General features: G+C 40.0%; 2 protein-coding genes across 2 annotated transcripts in view; both read left to right on the forward strand.

The window, feature by feature from the left end:
- The window catches only part of acad11 (acyl-CoA dehydrogenase family, member 11), a 128,248-nt gene that overhangs the window by 104,035 nt on the left and 3,519 nt on the right, over positions 1 to 20,694 (forward strand). The window lies entirely within an intron of this gene.
- LOC311075573 (uncharacterized protein) lies at positions 11,526 to 14,672 on the forward strand. The gene is made up of 3 exons (XM_084103082.1): positions 11,526 to 11,641; positions 11,778 to 12,069; positions 13,558 to 14,672. Exons 1-3 carry the CDS (start codon positions 11,638 to 11,640, stop codon positions 14,453 to 14,455), a joined length of 1,194 nt encoding a protein of 397 aa, XP_083959208.1. The 5' UTR covers positions 11,526 to 11,637; the 3' UTR covers positions 14,456 to 14,672.

Genomic DNA, 20,694 nt, shown 5'->3' on the forward strand with positions numbered 1-20,694 from the left:
TGAATTCGTGACAGTTACATTTCACATTAGATTAACGTATACAGTACAGTGTGCAAAAGCCCTATGATGGACTGGCCATCTTTCCAGGTTGTTTCCCTGCCTTTGGCCGGGATAGGCTCCAGGCATCCAGGCATCACCCTACAGAGAACAAGCAGTTCAGAGAGTGGATGGATAAACAATATGCAAATGTAATGGTTACTATTCATTATTACTTATCATGAACAAGTCTGACAGATTATGACAAAAACAGATATCTCTTCATCTGCCTCATCTGTCCATGACTGTTAGTGCCAATCTGGAAAGTCTTGTGCCAGAGCTGTATGTCACTGCTTTTCTTAAATGTCGGTTTATTACCATCTGTTGCACATCTTAATTGTCTGTGTGGCATGTAAGAGTAACCAGGACACAAAACTTCAATCTGGAATGATGATGAAAACAGCTGTGAGCTGAGATTGCCATTTTATTAGGCAGGCCACATAACTCGCACACGAACAAATGTGGGAAATTGGCCCTGGTGCTCAAGGTCTTATTCTGCATGTCTGCATAGTCAAGGGCAATCTCTCCATTCCCTCAGTGGTTCGCCATGTTTATGAACCAGAATGTTAGGATGTTTTAAATGTATAAAAATGTTCAATTTTTCTTTAAGCACCTGGCATACCTGTTTTAAAAGCTCATTGAGATTTGAATGCCATAATTTGGCATGGACGTCAAATATGAGTGAGGTTTTTGGAGGCACAGAATGGCACACAAAGAAATTGACTTGTTATATGAGTCATGGTTTGTTTAGCATTTGTTTTTGGTTGTTAATTTGCTCAATTGCGTCCATGCCACTTCATGCTTGATTAGTCATGCTTTAAGCTGCTGCTGTTACTGTTGTTGTGTGTGTGTCAGATTTCCACCCCCTCACCCTCAAGCATGAACCAGAGAGAAAATGAACCTGTTGAGAAACAGTGAGACTGAAGATGAGGGAAAACATCATCTGTTCTGCCATCAAACACTTTATACAGTCAGGACACAACATTATTTTATTTTATTCATTGAATCATAAATCAACACACAGCTCCTGTTCTTTTTTAGTTTTGTAGAGTGACTGGTTGTGTAGACTTGTGGGAGTTAGTTATTTTTTGCCAAATGAAGATGAAAATTCATCAAGTGCTTTCAAGGCCATGAGATATTGTCTGAATTTGTGTGTGTGTGAGAGCGGAGGCTGCATGTAAACTGTAAATGTCTATAGAACATCTATTTTGTCAGTTCTGTGTGTTTGTTTAAAATTAGTGTATGTACTATAGCTATTTGTGCAGTATTTTATTTATTTTTTCAAATTACTTTCTCCTATCATTTATATCAAATTAATATATAGGGCCCTATCTTGCACCCAGCGCAATTGACTTTATACTCCGACACATGTATCATTCCTATTTTGGACCAGACGCACAGCTGACTTTTCCCTCCACAGACGCACGTCGGTAAATTAGGGAATGAACTTGCGCTCCCAGGGGGCGGTTCAGCGAAAAGAGGAGGCGTGTTCCGACGCAAACGTTCCCTGGTGCTATTTTGCAGTTTCAGAAAACAATGCTGCCACAGACCAGGAAAAACCTAGTCTAAAGACAGTGGCGCATTATTCAGATGCTATTTTAAGGGCGCATGCTTAAAATAGGCCATAATGTAGCATGTGCACAACGCACATACACTTTGCTTCTCTCATCTACACAGACGCAGGCAGCAATTCCCATTTTTGCAAACCATACATAATTACAAGGAAAAATATTACCACACAAGGGAAATCATTGTGGTGTCCATGAAGATGTGAAAAAATAGGCATAATAATTTGTTACATTTGTATAGCACTTTTCTGGGTCCTCAAAGAGTCCTCAAAGAGCTTCACATATGGAAGGGGGGAATCCTCAACCACCACCAATGTGCAGCAACCACTCGAATGATGCGACAGCAGCCATATTGCGCCAGAATGCCCACCACACACCAGCTTACTGGTGGAGAGGAGACAGTGATGAAGCCAATCAGTATATGGGGATGATTAGGAGGCCATGATGGACAGGGGCCAATGGGCAAATTTGGCCAGGATGCCGGGGTTATACCCCTACTCTTTTTTGAAGGACATCCTGGGATTTTTAATGACCACAGAGAGTCAGGACCTCGGTTTAATGTCTCATCTGAAGGACAGAAATCTTAATACATAAGTTAATACAAAAATCTAGCTTACACATTTACCCAAATTATTATACGCCTGTTTAACCGAAGCTAATTTGGGTGGGTTTCTCCCATCCCCATACAATGTCACTTCTCTGTCTTTTACGGCCTTGACGAGAACATTGGTCTCCTCGGCTGTGAACTGCTCCTGGCGTGCTCCTGGCGTGCGCCTGGCAAATCCGCAGTTATAATAGCAATCCGCCATGGAACAAGCGCGCCTGCTTTTAAAGGGAATGTGAGATGACGCTCTGATTGGTTTATTTCACGTTATGCACAAACCACACCTATGAGTAATGTAGCCACTTAAGACCAACCCATTTTAGATTTGCGTCGGGATCCGCCCAAGTTACTTGCGTTTCACGTTTGATATTTGCGTTTCAGATTGTTAAAAGAGGGCCCATAGAGTCAAGTTATAAGAGCCATTTGTAGGTGTATAAACTTCACTCTGATACCCCTTTTCCACCAAAAATGAACTGGTTCGGAACTGGTGCTGGTTCAAAGTTGGTTCAACTTGCAAACCTTCTCAGAACCTGTTTGTTTTTCCACTGACTAGAGAGCCCAGCGAACGACGTCGTTACATCACTGTGTATGTTGCCATAGGCTACGTCTTAGCTTTCCTAGAAACGCTTGCGCTAACTTCAAGCATAACAATTACAATGGCGGACTACATCGTCTTTCTGCAAATGTTTCTCCTGGCTTTGCGATCCTATATTGGGGTCAGAAGAAGACGTTTAGAACACATTTGTGCTACTCGTCTGGATTACTATAGACGGAGGTTACGTTCGAGAAGAAGTTCGACAATAACCCCGCCCCCAGCCCCCGACGTAAGCATGACTTGGTAAAAGAACGGTTCTAGTCCAGTAAAGAGTTGGTGCCGCTTTGGAACCAATTTTCCTGGCCAAGAACCGGTTCTTTGGCTGTCGAAACACAAAGAACTGATTCGTGAGTAGGCACTGGCTCCGAACTGGCACCAGCACTGCCTTGGTGGAAAAGGGCTATGAGTGTGGTGCTTTCAAAACATCCGACCAGCCTGGCACAGCAATGGCTGAACCAACAGAGTGAGTTAGGTGCGGGGCAATCTGTTTAAGTGGTCAGTAGAAGACATGGGGATTGTTTGGGAACTTGAAAGGGTGAATAAAGTATGACAATTAAACACTTTTGGGTGAACTAACCCTTTCAGTCTTTCCCTCTGTAATGATTGGTGAACTCAATAAACGAGGAAGAGCTGGCTCCAAATGCATTTATTTTATTAAACATGAAAACCAGAGAACCAGCTGAAGACCACCACAGCAGAGCAGATGTTGTCCCTTGATGTCTGTCCGGCGGGGGTAAAGTCAGGTATCTTGGTGGAGTCTGGAGGCCGGGGGTGAGCCTGGGCAGGCGAATTTTTGATGACAGAATTTTTATTTTGTATGTGAACTATCCCTTTGAATTATTTTGATCTGTCTCTCTCCTTCTCTCTCTTTTCTAAGTAAATACACACTGTTTGTCTAACAGATTGGCACTGCAGACTCAAATAAGGCAGCCTAAGCTCTGTTGTATCGGTACATCAAACTCTGAAACTGCTGTGGTAAACAATCAGATGCCACATACTTCAGTCCAATGCATAATGCAGTCCATCCACCCACATTCAATACATATCACTGGCCCCGGAGTCTCTTTAGATTTGCAAACGTCACTGACTCTGCTGCCAGATGGTTGCTTAAAGCATTGTAAACAATGAAGTTGAGTAATACTAGAAGCTTAGTCATGCTGTCTAAGAACCTCAGCAACCAGACAGGTAATCCTTCATAAATTCACACCTTTGGCAAACAGCACCATTTTGGTCCACCATCCCTGCTGCTTAGCAGAGCTACTCTGCAGGAAATCAGTTGAGGTGAACTAATTTATTGTTTTAGAAGATTTTTAGTGTTCTTAGGATCTTATTAGGATCTTACAGCTATCTTTGGGCCCTAGGTCAAAGAGTGGACCCCCTGACCCCACTAAGGTGATTGTGGAGTCATGAGATGTTTTAACTGTTTATTCTTGGAACTACACCACGTATCAGCAGGCAACAGATAATGTTAACAGAAAAAAAAAAAAAACATTGAAACAAGCACCAATGAAACAAAGCTTATCAGCAGCTGGTGGAAACATCATGACGCACACAGGGCTCTCTCGACACTCTACTCAAGCCCTTCTCCTTCAGTGCACGCCAAGCTCTTGACAGAGCTGAAACAGTGATCGAAGCGATCACGCCGCTAGAAACAAATCGTAGTAGGTCAACCTCCATGCCCTTCTCTCCCCGCTCTCTCGTTATATATCCAGCCCAGAACATCACTGAACAGGCTGCAGGTGCGCAGGGGCGGAGCCTAGTCCGAAAGAGAGAGAGAACCAGATCAATCAGGCCACATTTACACATAGCCGGGTATTTAGAGAAACAAATATCCCCCCCCCCCCACCCCTCTGTTTTCAATAATAACATCGTGCACACAACATCGTTTTCAAAAAAGTTGTCATTTACATCAACCCCTTAAATACGCCGTCGAGCGCCATCATAACTATGCCAAACCTATGGGCGGCAGTGTAGGGAGAAGGATAAAGCCATGCAAGCCAATCAGAATCCTTAGAATTGACAACAACGAATAACACGAGCGGCTTCCTAGGGCGCTCACATGACATTAAGGAAATATCTGCGTCTTCCCTTTGTGTAAACGGGGCCTCAGATAAATACAAGCATACATAAATAAGGAAGTAGAACACTGATATCTCATGTGATGTATGACATGCACTGACATGACATAAAAGCCATTACTCCAGTCTACAGTGTCACATGATCCTTCAAAAATCATTTTGTCACTCGTATGCCGTTTTGGTGCTCAAGAAACATTCCTTATTATTATCACTGTTGAAAACAGTTGCTGCTTAATATCATTGTGGAAACCGTGATGTATCTTTTTTTTCTTTAATGAATAGAAAGTTAAAAGAATACCATTTATTTGAAAAACATTTGTCAATTGTCAACCTCAGGTAGTCCAACTAAATATTAAATAAGCTGTTTTATTTTGTATTTATTTTATTTGAGTTTGGCAGTTTTTAATGTGCTGGTTTAGTTCTCACTACAAAAAAAAAAAAAAAAAAAAAAAAAAAAAAGTGCCAAAAATGCAAAATAAATGTAGAATGTGAAACCACTGAGAACTTCAAGGGCCATCGCCAGAACAAACCAAATGGGGGGGCATTTAATTTTCATAGGGGGGCACACTTTTTTTAATGATCTGAGACAGACCAAAACAACAACCCATATTAGGCTATAACTAAAATAGACCACAATAGTCTTGTTTTGTTCAATTATTCAAATAAAATACTTCACCGTATGATCTCAACGTCTCTGTTTATTTTCTCTTAACATTTCCACATTTAGCTAGTAGCCTATATTTTTTGTTAATCTGCATTGTTCGTCACATACACAACACAGTGCCATCTAGTGGCTTTCTTGAGTAACAGGCACAATCAACGTTATGTATATCATTACAAGTCCAACCTAAAACTACACCAAAACCAATTTGATTTATGACTCTACACTTCATAAACATGAGTCACAAAAGCTCCTGGTTTCCACCAATAACACAACAATAATAAAAGCAATGCATACCATACTGCAATAAAAATTTAGCAATGTAGCAGGCAAGCAGTGTATTCACAATTGATAAAAATAGTTGAAGGTGGTGGGTCTCCGAGTGAAATCTCCGAAGAACTTTATCTTTCCATTCATGTTGACACTTGCGTGTGAGATCCTTCTCAAATGCCAGCTGAATGAGCTGGGCCTTGCGTGTGTGGCGCCTAGAACGTCTGTTGTCGGTGAATACATTCCTCAAAACTGAAAATTAATTTTCACACATTGCGGTTGAAGCACCAAGCGTCAATCCGGTCTTCAAAGCTGTCAGTACACTTGGCATTGCTTCTAATGTTTTGTGGTACTTTGAAAGGAGATTTTGTGTTGTCAATTTCACGTTTCCTTCTTTGTTTATTTGTGTAGAAATAAACTGTTTAGCAACAATACATTCTGTCTCAACGATGGTTGATTTTGTTAATGACATGATGTGCTGAAGTAACTTCGGATTCAAAAATTGATCGCTCTCTGGGTTCAAAGCAATCAGCGATTGCGCAAGCTGTGTGTTGCGCTCACCGACGCGATGGTTGATTTCTCCAAGAAGTGTGTCAAGTGCACTGTAATAAAGCCTTCGTAGCTCTGGTTTGTCATTGTCCTTTTGTCCTGTTGTTTCTTCAACGAAATACTGGTGTAAATTCTTATTTACTGTGCGCTGCCGTTTTGAAGGTGCGGAAGTAACATCCAAATCGGTGACCGCATCCCACAGCTCTGTGAACTTGGCCTCACAGCGGAGTTCACTCACACACTTAGTGGCACTCGCGACCAGTTCCAACCCAGTCAACAGGTCCATGTCCTCACTTTGCAAAAGCTTGTTAGGGCCATCCAGCAACATGAACACTGTCTTTACAAAGTGTGCGATGAACATAAACGCAGGCTGAGAAATTTCCCTCAAAAGCCCAATGGCCTCCATCCTCACCTCAGCACCATATGTGTGCTCTGCGTCGATCTCCGAAAGCAAAGAAATGATCTCCTTGTAAGACTTAATGATCGTAGATACTGTTGATAAATGTCCTGTCCATCTCTGCTCAAGAAGTCGCTTTAATCGCTCACCTTTGTACTGCGGCGAAACAGTAGGCTTCTGAAAGAATCTGTACAGGGTGCAACATACATCAAAAAAGTCAAAGTGTTCACAACCACCAGGTGCAGCTGATGGTTCATGCAATGAACATATGGGATTTCTCGCCCCAGCTTTTCTTGGAGTAGTTTCTGCACACTGCCATTCTTTCCAGCCATAACAGAAGCTCCATCATACACCTGACTTAAAATTTGTGACGTGTTCAGTCCGGCTTTTGCCAGTTCTTCCATAATTTTGTTTGTCAGTGTGTTGGCATCACCGGCATCTGCTGTAGCTATTGTGAGAAGGCGTTCTGTTGTTTCATGTAATGCAGACACGAAGCGAATAACTATAGATATGTTCTCACATCCAGTGGCGTCCCGTGTCCCATCCACTTTAATAGTATACCACGAATCGCCCACCTCTTGGACAATGGCATCAGTCACGACGTTACTCATAATGGCGATCAGTTCATTTTGCATATCCGGACTTGTGTAGCTTGCATTACGGGGGATGTGTTTTATTATTTCAGACAATGTAGGGTCTTTCTTAACAGTATAATTCAACAGGGAGAGAAAAAGACCACTACCATCGTCTGCCATGTCATCAAACGCACCACAGCTCCCTCTGAAAGGTAACTGATTTTCAGCGAGAAATCCCACAACATCAATGAGAGCAGAAACGTAATAACGATTTCTGCTTAGCTGATCAGAATTAAGAAGTGTGGAAATTTCCCTTCCACTATCCATGCGCATCTGGTGTTCTTTACATCTTGCCAGACATGCCAAATGTTCTTTTGAACTTGCGTGTTTATGGAATCCCTTGTCTTTTTCAGCGGCATGTTTCCAGTCCCGGTACCCTTTTAACTGTGAAAGTCGAGTCTACTACGGCGTGCGCACTATTGAACACTCGACATGGGAGGCAGAATGCTGCATCAGCTTTGACACTATATTCAAGCCAGTCACGAGTCTGATACCATGAAGACACAAAGGAGCGATTTTTATTATTATACAAGCGAGCAGGGTATCGCTGTAAAATGATCTGATTCGGTCCTTCATTTCCAAGATCATCAATGGCCTGCAGCTTTGGCCCAGTCACAGCCACAGTGACGGCGATCACGTCACTAGTAGTAGGCCCATTCATAATTACACCCGCTGCTCTGTCTACGCTGTGAACTTGTGTCTCATTAGACAAATTCTCCATTCCTACCATCTCATTAGCTCCAGAGTCGTCTCCACACACGTTGTTGTTGGTCAAAGTCGTCTTTGTCAACGACGAATCTTTAAACCACTTTCTTATATCCATAGCTTTGCTGTACAAAACCGCCAAAATTTGATTCTGAGATTGCATGCAATGCGCAGCTGCGCAAAGGAATTACGTATAAACCAGTGGCGGAGCCAGGATTTTTTCATAGGGGTGGCCAGGCAAGGGCCAGCAACCAGTCTGGGGTGGCACAGAAATCTTAATTTATCATAAAAAATAATTTGACAATAATTGGACTGTTTTAGTGCATACACAACTGAATAAAGTTCATTTGTACTTAATTGTAATTGAGATAGTAGTGAATTAGGAATCATGGAATACTGAGTGAGTTTTATATTTTTTTTATTATTACCCACCACCTCATATTAAAATTAATTAAATAGTAATAAAAGGGCACACAACATAGCTAAAGTTCAACTTACTCAGTTAGCTTGGTTCTGGTTCTCAAAATCTCCAATAGCTTGTTCTATTGCAGATAACAGATAACTACATATAACTACTGAAGTCCAAAGATTATTCAACCTTCAATGCGTTTTATATAATCAATGAACTCTTCAATCAATTCTGAGTTTGTCAACAAATTTTTTTTTAACTTTCTATATTAGTTGTCAAAATAAATAATTGCAACAGTTCTATCATACCGAAATTAAAAAGGAAAACAAAAGTTCTCTTTTGAATCCCCATGTGCAAGAATGTGAACAAGGCGGAAGTCAACAGCACATAGGCTAATGTAAAATGTTATATTTTTCATAATGTAATGTTGCCAGAATGTAAAATTAGTTATTTTATGGATTTAAAAAGTATCCATTTTTGTTTGTCCTTTACAAATTAACGCAAAATGAATGCCTATCTTCTAGTACAAATGCACAGTGCTCATATGTATTTGGACATTAAAACATTACATATCAATTTGTGCCTTAATTTTGATCTCACATAGCAGAATATTCAGACACATGTGACGCATATATAACAAACAAATACATGCATGCAGTTTTGACAGCTTTAATCGCCTTTTTGATTCTTACGTGAGTTAATTGACGACAACTACGGCTACTACAGCACACCACATTTGCGCGTGATGTGCGTACCGCAAGCACAGTTCAACGGCTGTCAGACGTATGACAGAAAAGTTAGTTAGTTTTACTGACATTTGGCCTGACAACATCTCATCTTACCGAAGATAGCCAACTGAATAACGCGCTTTTCTCAGCATCTCACATAAGTGTCACGAGCTTTCACACACATTTTCTAAAATAAAGTAGCATCAGAAAAAAGAGAATTACGTTTGTTGTTGACTGCACACTATTTGACTTCGAAACGGTCTTGCAACTCACCAGTTGAGAAAGATTGACTTTATATTTACTATGTGCATATCACTGTCTGATGTTCTGCTGAAGCTCATTCGGCACTTGCATATTTCCGCACTCGTTTGACTTGCGCCTGGCGCTGAGGTGAAGTTGGAGTGTGCGTCTGAAAGTCTCACGTTTTTTGTGGTCTTAATGAGACGGTTCAGCGTTTTAAAAAACACAATTTTTGTCAATAAAAAAAGGACAGAAACAGCAGTTGTGAGAGGGGTGGCCAAAGGGGTGACCAAGCTTAGACCAAGGGTGGCCACGGCCACCCCTGGCCACCCCCTAGCTCCGCCACTGGTATAAACAATACTGTATGCTTAACTAAATGAATTGCATGATTTATATATATATATATATATATATATATATATATATATATATATATATATATATATATATATATATATACACACATACTTACACACAAACTGCATTTTGTAATTTGAATAAATAAAACTACTAACACAAAAATAACATATTGAAAGGTCTGTTGCTGGAGACTTGCCATTGGCTGTTGTATTTGAATAATTAATGAGGTAGGTCTTTGCAAGGTTTGGGTGCTGTTTTGGGATGTTTTAACAGTCATTCATGAATATAATTATATTTCAAGTTACGTTCTGTGTAATAATGCGTTGAATAATGAATTTTCTGCATCATTTCTGAAGATAATGTGTTATGCATTTCTAGTGTTACCGTTGTAGAGATTACTGTTCCTGTGAGCTAAGTTCTGCTGAAACAATTTATTTAGAAAGTGAAAATGATCACAATTGCAAACGTTTAATATTGAACGTTTAATGTAAGTTTGTTTTATTGTCCTGTGCATTATATTTAGGGTTGCACAATAAGTCATTTGGGGGGGGGCACTGACGACGGGCCTGCAATAAAACGAGATTATATGTCAAAGTTTAATCAACTTAAAAATATATATTTTTTAAAATGCCAATTGCAGCTGTAAAGTGGAACAAAAGTGGAAAACATGTAACCACAAATGAATGAGTGAGTGTTGTTGGCCACAAGGACACAACGAAAGCAAAATAGTAGGAACAAGTGAATGTAAAGGGAGTGAGTGAGTTAAAGAGAGATGGTAATGGCTCAGGAGATTGCAGGTCTTGGTTCTCCCACTCCACTGATTTGACCAGAGATCGGTTTTAATGGAGCTATTCTTGTGCCAATACAAATGAACGTAGCTTTTCAAGAAACTAATGAAAATATAAATTGAAACTAAATAAATTATTATAAATTATAAAAAGAATAAATCACAGGCAAATTTTTTGACTTCGTTTTTAATACACTGCATGTTTTGCTAACTGTTTCTCATATTTCAATCACTGATCTGAACTTACAAATGCGCTTCCAGAGTTTTCATTTACGCTTCTGAAGTTTTCGTTTACGTTCCCAGAGTTTTCGTTCGCCATTCTGACACATTTCTCTCGTGGGGGCGGGGCTAGTAGCAGTGTGTTCTCATTGGTTACTGATAGGGCTGGGACGGTTACCGCATTACCGCAATACCGCGGTCACGTGACGCCTACCGCGGGTCTGAGCTCGTCACCGTCATCACTGCAAAAAAAAAAAAAAAAAATGAAAAAAATAAACACTGGCCTTCACATGTGTTCATGTTGTGTCTAATGACATGGATTCATTGATTCTAATGACATGGATTGTGTCTAATAACATTGTGTCTTGCATGGATTCAAGGTTTTCTAAACAAAACTTATCATCAAAAGATGGAGCAAATCCGACCTTTCTAAAATTCGCAAGTTGTTCCATGACACATAATAACATTCCATTCGTAGGCTATTGACTATAACCCCTTATTTACACTCTGTGGCGCGTTACGGCTGCGACGCGGCTACCGGAGCTGATCGCGCCCACTCTAGTCAATGCTTGTGTTTGCAATAGCCACGACGCGGCGCGTTTCAGAAGCGTCTCTCCGCGCCCAGCGCTAACGGCGGTTTCACACTGCACGCATTAGCAGAGCGTAAGCAGCGCAGGAGCAGTGCGAATGGTGAGCAGGAGCAGGACACGCGCGTTTTGCTTTCACACTGGCAGCGTTTGACACGCGAAACTGAACCGCGGCGTGTGTAGCTACAGACAGAGTAACCTACTGTATAATGGGTAAGTTGGCATTGCTTTATTTCGTTTTCAAATATATTTAAGAAAATACTTGTCAAGAAGCTTATTTTATTAATTGATATATTATAGCGTAACTTTTGGTTCATCTTTGTTTTTGTTGACTTTGTTTACCGTGTAGTGCGAGTTGTTGATAGAAGGAAGGCCATTGCGTTGTATTTGCTATTAAGAAGACTACGGAAAAGACGCAGACTTTGGGTTCACTCCATGAACCGACGAAGGAGAGAATATGGTGCATATTACCATCTTGTCGCTGAACTCCGCCTTGACCGTGACCGCCACCTAAACTACTTCAGGATGAATGCAGAGCAAATGGATCACATTCTTTCCCTGATTGGAGGCCAACTAACAAGGCAAACAACAAACTACAGGCAGTCTATTGAACCCAAGCAGCGACTTGCAGTTACACTGAGGTAAATATTAGGCCATTGTATTTATTTTTAAATATTAATGAATAAATGTAGCCTATTTTGCTTCAATTAAGTTAAAATATGTATTGCACTAGTTTCATGCTTCAAATAAATAACTTTGACTTGGGTAAATCAACTAAAAAAAGGTTTATTAAGTATATTGAACTAATATCTCAACAAAGTCATGCATAAAATTATTATGAACATTGGCTACATGCTTAACAACATGAACAATACAAAAAATAATAATTGAAACTGCTAAACTATTTACAACCAATGGTTGGATTAAGTAAAAAAAAAAAAAAAACTTTTGGATTGCTAAACTGTAGTACTACAGTCGATGGTAAGTGCTGGAATGTTGTTCAGGCATGGTGGACATTGGCGAAGGAGTGACTTGGTGGGGGTGATGGTGGGTTTGTTCCTCATGGTAGGTGGGTGTGGGGTGAATAGGCTGAAATCCAGATTGTGGGTGCTGGCTTCCTCTGCTAGGGAACACTGTGTGTGATGCTGTCGCTTGTTGCCTCTGAACCTCATCTTCTAACTCCAGGTCAGCCAGGTAGGTCATTATGTGTATTTGTGCCCTGGAACGGTTTCTGGGAAGCAACCGATTCAGTTTCGGAATTAAACTGAGGGCAAAATAATACATTTCATCCTCCTGTGTGGGGACATTTGGTGGTACAGGTGTAGTGGGTTGTGTTATTATGTCCAATAACTGTTGCTCTGTTGTATTTGGGGAAACCGTTCTTCTCCGCTTCTGTCTGTATTGTTGAAGGGTGGGGGTAGGGGTGTCAGCTCTGTGAGTTGTTATTTGTGGTGTGGAGGTGCTAGGCAGTGGTGTGGGGGTAACCGATCTTTCGTCTGCCAGTAAGGGTGCTGCAGGCCTCTGTATGGCAGGAAGGGGACTGAAAGGTGTAGTGAGTTCTGAAAATTCTGGCTCCACTTCCTCCTCTGCAACGGTCATGTCCAGAGGTTCCAGCTCACTCTGTAAAGTGTGTCTGGAACTGCAATTAAATTAATTAATATATTATATAAATATATGGCCCCAACACACAAGTATTGTTGTACATTACACACAATTAATAATATTCTCATAATATACTCATGCTCAGTGAAATACTATTTAGTACTAATTGTCTATAAAAGAAAATAAGACACTAAATAGCAAGGTAAAACATAAGGTCAACAACAATGGCATACTAACCTTCTAGGCTGCATGTGTGGCAACAGAAATGACATTACTCTGTCATACTTCCATTCCCTGACTGTGCCACCTGCAGAACCACTGGGCACAACTTTTTTTTGCTTTTTGTTTCTGACAAAAGCATCTCTTAGCAACTTCCATCTTCGCCTGCATTCACTCACTGTAAAATACATTAAAATATGTATTACATATGTAAATGTAGCCATAAATAAATAAATAAATAAATAAATAAATAAATATAAATAATGCAGAAACAATAAAACAATGTTATATTTGTTTGGTTTTAACAGATTTCTGGGAACTGGAGAGAGCTTCACCAGCCTGGCCTTCCAGTACCGTCTAGGCATAAGCACTGTTGCTGAGTCTGTCCACATGACCTGTCAAGCAATTGAGCAGCAGATGATGGCATCACAGTTCCCTAGACCAACAGAGGACATGTGGAGAGCCATAGCGTCCACGTTTTGGGAAAAATGGAACTTCCCAAACTGCCTGGGTGCTATTGATGGGAAACATGTTACCATTGTGTCACCTGCACATTCTGGTAGCTTGTTTTTTAATTACAAGAAGACTTTTTCTATAGTTCTTCTAGCACTAGCAGATGCAGACTACAGGTTTACGTTTGTCCAGGTCGGAGACTTCGGCAGAACAAGCGATGGTGGAGTGTTTAGTAGCTCTGCTCTTGGAAGAGCCATGGAGGCCAAAGGTTTGTCTGTCCCTGCAGACTTCCCTTTACCAGGATCTGGTGTACAGGGCCCAATGCCATACACCATGGTGGGTGATTCTGCATTCCCACTAAAAACATATTTGATGAGACCTTTTCCAGGGAACAGAATCCCACGATGGAGACAAATGTTCAATTACAGACTGTCACGGGCAAGGATGGTGGTGGAATGTGCTTTTGGCATTCTGTCATCCAGGTGGAGGGTACTCCATACAAGGATTAATGTGAAGCCAGAGAATGCAGACTCTATAGTCACTGCAGCCTGCATCCTTCACAACTACCTGACAAACCCATCAGAAAATCAGAGGTGGGTGGAAGAGGCAGAAGAAAGGGGGGAAGTCCTACCACCTGTTAGAAACATGGGTGGAAATAGGGGATGCAGAGAAGCTTACGATGTGCGTGAAAAGCTTTGCACATTTTTCTGCTCAATTGAGGGTAGAGTGTCCTGGCAAGACAACATGGTCTAGGGTTTAAGACAAAAAATTCATCACTGTAAAAATTCTAGATATTCTAGATATTGAAGATATATAAGTTATATCTAGATATATAAGTTAATAGCCTAACTTACTGCTCAACTTGAAAACTGCAGTTACTTGAATTAATTTCTGCTTCTCTTGTTTATGTGTGCTTACTGTGTGCAAATTGTAAATAAATGCTTCATTTAATAAATTTGTTGTTTCTTGGAGAAAGTTTTTTTCATTTAAACTTGTCAAAAAATATTAAAAACTTACCATCTGCACCAAGAGCCACTGCAACTTCCTCCCATGCCTTTTCCTTTGCCTGTGAGTCTTTATAAAGTATGTTTCTTGGATCATAAATAATTGAAAGTTTCTCAACCTCCACAATGAGACGAGTGTCGTCCATTGTTATATTTTCAGGTGCACTCGACCACACCTGTGACACCATGTGCTTTTATTTGATTGTCAGCATGACATCCTTATGGCAATGTGTGTGTGTATATATATATATATATATATATATATATATATATATATATATATGTATGTATGTATATGTATATGTGTGTGTGTGTGTATATATATATATATATATATATATATATATATATATATATATATATATATATATACACACATATATATATGTGTGTGTGTATATACATAAATATATTAAATTAATATGTAAACTGGCAGTAGGCTATACATCGATTAAACTTGTTTTTGTAGATTGGCCAACAATTTTGTTTTGGACATTTATTTTTAAATTGATGAAGGTAATTTGATTGACCGTTTAAAACACAAGAGATCTCATCAATGTCCTTTTTGGGTGAAACTGCTGTGTGTTTTGGCCATGAAAATTGCATGGTCACTTTAATTCAGCGTAAGCGGCGCGTTAAAAATAGACCAGACGCCGAAACTATCGCGGCACTGCTGTTCCTGCTCTGCTCCTGCTACGCGCTGCCGCGCCGCTTCTGCGTGCGATGTGAATGCACTCATTGAATAACATGGACGCCGAAAAAAATACGTGCTGCTCACGCGCCGCTGACGCTTGCGGTGTGAAACCGGCGTAAAGATAGGCGCCTAGTCTATTTTCGACGGACGCCGCGTCCAAGCCGCACCGTAAATAAAAAAGTAAAAGCAGGACCTCAGCTTTTAATTGCACGTGCTTATTTAACATAATTCTCTCACGTGAAGACCGCATTTGTCAACCCTCGCGGAGTCGCGGTAAGTGCACACTCACAGCACCAGAGAGTAATCTTGACGGCACTTGCAAGAAAATGGATAAGTAGGCTAGGCTACATAATCAAATTCACAAATATTACACCATTTAAACATTATTAAAAATACAAAGACTACTGAGTTACTAAAACAATATTTGTCAGAATGCACACGTTCTTGTTTCCATTTGTTTAATTTCAAGATCTGAGGTGAATTATCCATTGTTGCTTTTACAGCTACAAAGCTGGAGCACTAAACGATATTCAAAGTCACATTGCATGCTTTTAACATTAAATAAAGCACATAAACACTACCTGAGATTATCATTGCCACACTTTGTTTGTTGTTCCAGCCGCAACGTCGCAGAAAAAAAAACTGGGGGAGGGTGGGAAGGGGGGTTGAGGTTTAAAGCGGTTTACCGCAATACCGCGGGAATTTCTTGCTTTTCAACCGCGGTAAGAAAAAATCCATACCGTCCCAGCCCTAGTTACTGAGCTTTTGATTGATCGCTTCGTGACCTGGAAGTGAAGACGTCAGTGTTTATGTGTGGATGTGAGCGTCTGTAATCGCAGCTTTCTATTTCATTTTAGTGATATTAAGTTTATATCTGTATTTATTTGCTGCTACACTATATTGTTGAGATGATCTCTTATAGAAGGAATAGTACAGACGAATGATATTTATCATTAGTCATCGTCGCTATATCAGGAGGATACTGGATAACGTTAGCCTAACAGTTACTCGTGGTAAGTCTGATTTTTGTTTTGTTTTTAATACTATACTAATACTATTTATAATACAGTACTGGCTTTTTTCAGGTGGAGGCATTTTAGAGCTCTGTGAGAGCCCATAACATTATACAGCTGAGCTGTGTTGTCTTGATTTAACTGTTAGCCCAATCATTACATGACTTGTTTATCTACATTCGGTTACAGTCTTCGATTAGATCATATTTGCTTTGATTAGATCATATTTCCCCACAGCCACCCCAAACAACATTGAGCTAGAGTACTACAGTAGCCTATCTGTACTGTATCAGTCAATGACTGATGCCATAGGACGAGAGCGCTGTCAATCACTGCCTGATTCAACTTTGGCAATGTAAAGCCTTTTTTACCATGCCAATAAAGCTATTTAAACCTGAATTTCTCAATTGCTGATTAATTTGCGATGCAAAGTTTTTGAAAGAGGACAGACACGACTTGACCACAGACCACGTCTCTGTTCGTAATATGTAAACACTCAATTATTTTGAAATATCGCCCTGGTTGCAATATTTATTCTGATTACTTTTGTGTGATAAAGATGACTGATAAAGCTATTATATGTATCTAGTATGAGTAACAAATTGCTTTTTCTGTGTCCATATTTGACTAATAATAATGAAAAAAGTGCACTTCAAATGAACATTTCTTTGACAAATGTTAAATCTTTAATAGTCCATCCATCCATCCATCTTCCTCCGCTTATCCGGGGCCGGGTCGCGGGGGCAGCAGTCTAAGCAGAGATGCCCAGACTTCCCTCTCCCTGGACACTTCCTCCAGCTCTTCCGGGGGGACACCGAGGCGCAGCCGGGAGACATAGCCAGGCCAGGCCAGCCGGGAGACATAGTCTCTCCAGCGTGACCTAGGTCTTCCCCGGGGTCTCCTCCCAGTGGGACACGCCCGGAACACCTTCCCGGGAAGGCGTCCAGGAGGCATCCGAAACAGATGCCCGAGCCACCTCAGCTCGATGTGGAGGAGCAGCGGCTCTACTCTGAGCTCCTCCCGAGTGACCGAGCTTCTCACCCTATCTCTAAGGGATCGCCCAGCCACCCTGCGGAGAAAGCTCATTTCGGCTGCCTGTATCCGGGATCTTGTCCTTTCGGTCATGACCCAAAGCTCATGACCATACACTGTAAAAATTAAAGGTGCCTGGAGGAACCTTTTGGGGTTCTTCACTTTGCCACACCGGCGGAACCGTCTGTAGATCCTCTAGGCACCCTTTAAAAAGGGGTGGTTCTCTGAGGAACCACACAGGTTTCCTGAGGAACTCTTATATGAAGCACTGTGTGGAACCACTGTGGGTGCCTCCAGGAACCAAATTTAAATTTTTTTTTTTATTTGTATTAAATTAATTTCATGTTGTTACTACGGTTACCATAAACTTCTATTATAATAAACAAACTGAACCAAATACAAAATAAGAATTGTTTATTACATATTTTAGATCCATTTTAATACATACACTTCAATGCACTTGGGGAAAAAAGCTAGTAATAGATTAATATCAATGAATACACACAAAAAAAATTGTATAATACATACGTAACATGAATAATCAACCATGTGTCTACAATAGGCTACACAAGAAAAGACATCTCAACAAAATGCATAGAAAACACGTTCCATATAATAAATCAATGTAAAAAATTTAAATTGACTAATTAAAAATTACCATCTTCACTTAATTTTAAAACGTGTTTCAGTTCGCTTAAGTCTGACGCAACTGTTTCCAAGTCCAAAAGCTCTCTCAGATGCCAAAAACAAACAACAAACAGTGCTAATATACACTCATAGCGCTGTAATATTCCTGAAAATTATGATCCTAACCTTTATCTCTATTCCGAAATCTCAGATGGTTTAGTTATTCAGCTATTTTGAATCATAAAATGTTGAAGTCTGGGATGCCGTGAGACTGGAGACTGTAATGTACACTATGGCTTTTGAAAAGCTTAAATGTGTGACTTGAATCAACAGTTCCCATAAATGGTTGTTGAGTATTCTCAATATCTAGAAACAAGATAAAGGAAGTAGAAGCAGAGGCTTCGACCCGGAAACAGTATTCCTTATGTCACAACAAGCAGAAAACATTTTCCATTTGAACAGAGTTAAGGTGCAGTAAAATTATCTGTTGTTCTGTGAATGTTCACTGGTGAATTCCAGTCATTTCAATAAGAATCCACACGATCAGCAATTTTGTGTGGTGCTTCATACATTACATTGTTACACTGCTGACAATGGTCAATGGACCTTTTTGCCTGTGTAATTTCACTAAATTCACAAATGTGACGCACCTTTACTCACTGCAACATAAAATGCAATCAATTATAAAATCTTCACAAGGGACAAGTGAGGTACTTAACGAGTTAAAAAAATGAAAAGGTGCATCAGCTTCATTTTCTGTTTGTTTTTCCTCTTTTCTGGTGGATGGTCCAGGCACTTCAATGATTTTCAGGTCTACAGGAGGATTTTTATTCTTGTTCAAACTTGTATTTCTTCTCACCGAGATCCCTGCAAAGTACAAAATGTACTGTTAGTAAGGTTATTAAAGTGATAGTTGTGAAATTTAAATAATTTCCTCAGCCTTGTGACGTTCCAAACCTGTTTGACTTTCTGTCTGTGGACCCCAAAAGCACATCTCAGGCATAATGCAACCCCTGTCACCATTCAATTTCATTGCATGAAACACAAGCAGAAAAAAATTGTGTAAATCATTCATGAAACCATTCTTATGCACACTTGTCTAGTTCAATTCAATGCAACGCAACAATTTATGTAAAAATGGTTAAGCTCCAAAAATGTCCCAGAAAAGATCCTAAAAATAATCAATGAATTCACAACTCATGTGTTATGGTTTGTGTTGTAAGTCTTATGAAGCCATTTAATAGATTTTTCCTTTTTTTGTCGAAAAAGACCAAACTTGAAGTTATAATTCAGGGTTCAAATGTCTTATATTCAAATGCATATGATTAAGGTATAGCCTATAAAAAATGCATAGCATTATTGGCTCCAAACCTGTGAAATTACATGAATGTAACATGAATGAGATTTGAGAGCATGAGGGAAGAAGATTTTCAGAGAATAACTGATTAAAAAACACAAGTACACAGTCAAACAATACAATTGCACACAGAGAAAGTTCATAGTAATAAAGTACTTGCATGTGGTGCAGGTAACTTACTGCAATTGACCTATGGCTAAGCCACGCCCCCTCCACTCACTCGGACAAACAGTCAACATTCGGTAACAGGCGCTATGGCAGCTGTCACAGTAGGAGACATTTCACAGGAGGCAATTGATGATTTTTGGAGACAGAAAGATTATATATCATCTCGAAGTCACCAAAAGGGCCTTAACTATACATTGGAGGGTTATATTAATAATTTCATTGTTAAGAAGGTCGATGAAAAGCTTCAGCTCCAGACAAAGATTTACAGGTCACAGTGTAACTTACATGTCGTCACCTTCCTAAAATAATTGCCTAAGTCATTTTTTCAGGTTTCTCAGAAAATACAAAAACGGAACCAATAATTGAATATCGTCACCTTCCTAAAATAATTGCCTAAGTCATTTTTCAGGTTTCTCAGAAAACACACAAAAAATGAAAAACAACTTCAGAGGTTCGTCCTTCTTGATGCAGCTCCCATCTTGAAAAGCTTGTAAAATTGCCTTTTAAAATTGCTTGTAAAATCTTTTGACTTAGGCCAAATAAAACGGCCTAAGTCACACTCTTGACATAGGCCATTACACTACAGGGGTAGAACTGCATGATCTGTTCAACTGAGTTTGTGGGGATTTTACCAGAGGTGGCCAGCATCATGAGGAGATGACTTATGCAAAAAAATCATTTTTGTCCAAAAATGACTTAGGCAATTATTTTAGGAAGGTGACGATGTTATAGTTTGGTGCTATTGCGCTTTAAACGCTCGCTTTATACGAGCGTCCTATTCGCTTTGGACGCGTGAATGGATTCAAAATGTTTAAGCGTCGAACTAGATGCGATACGCGCGAATTTGACGCTCTATTTGTGTTTGGTGTGAACGCAGCATAATGAACAGTCTGCGATGTCAAGATTGCAATGCTGGATGAGTGTGTGTATCAGAGAGAGAGAGAGGCGCGGGCGCGATCGAACAGTGGAAACATAAAAACATACTCCATTTTGTTCATACAGGACATCATTACAACTGCAAAGTGTTTAGCCTATATATAGGCTAAACTATTATATTTGTGTAAAACACAACATTGTGTCTGGCTACGCAGCTACAA

The sequence above is a fragment of the Abramis brama genome (genome assembly GCF_963993115.1).
Source record: "Abramis brama genome assembly, chromosome: 24".
Classification (NCBI taxonomy): Eukaryota; Metazoa; Chordata; class Actinopteri; order Cypriniformes; family Leuciscidae; genus Abramis; species Abramis brama.

What these genes read in the sequence shown, in the direction of transcription:
- LOC311075573 (XM_084103082.1), top strand. An exon ending in CGACTTGCAGTTACACTGAG is followed by an intron (nt 12,070 to 13,557) that starts GTAAATATTAGG and finishes TGGTTTTAACAG; the next exon opens with ATTTCTGGGAACTGGAGAGA.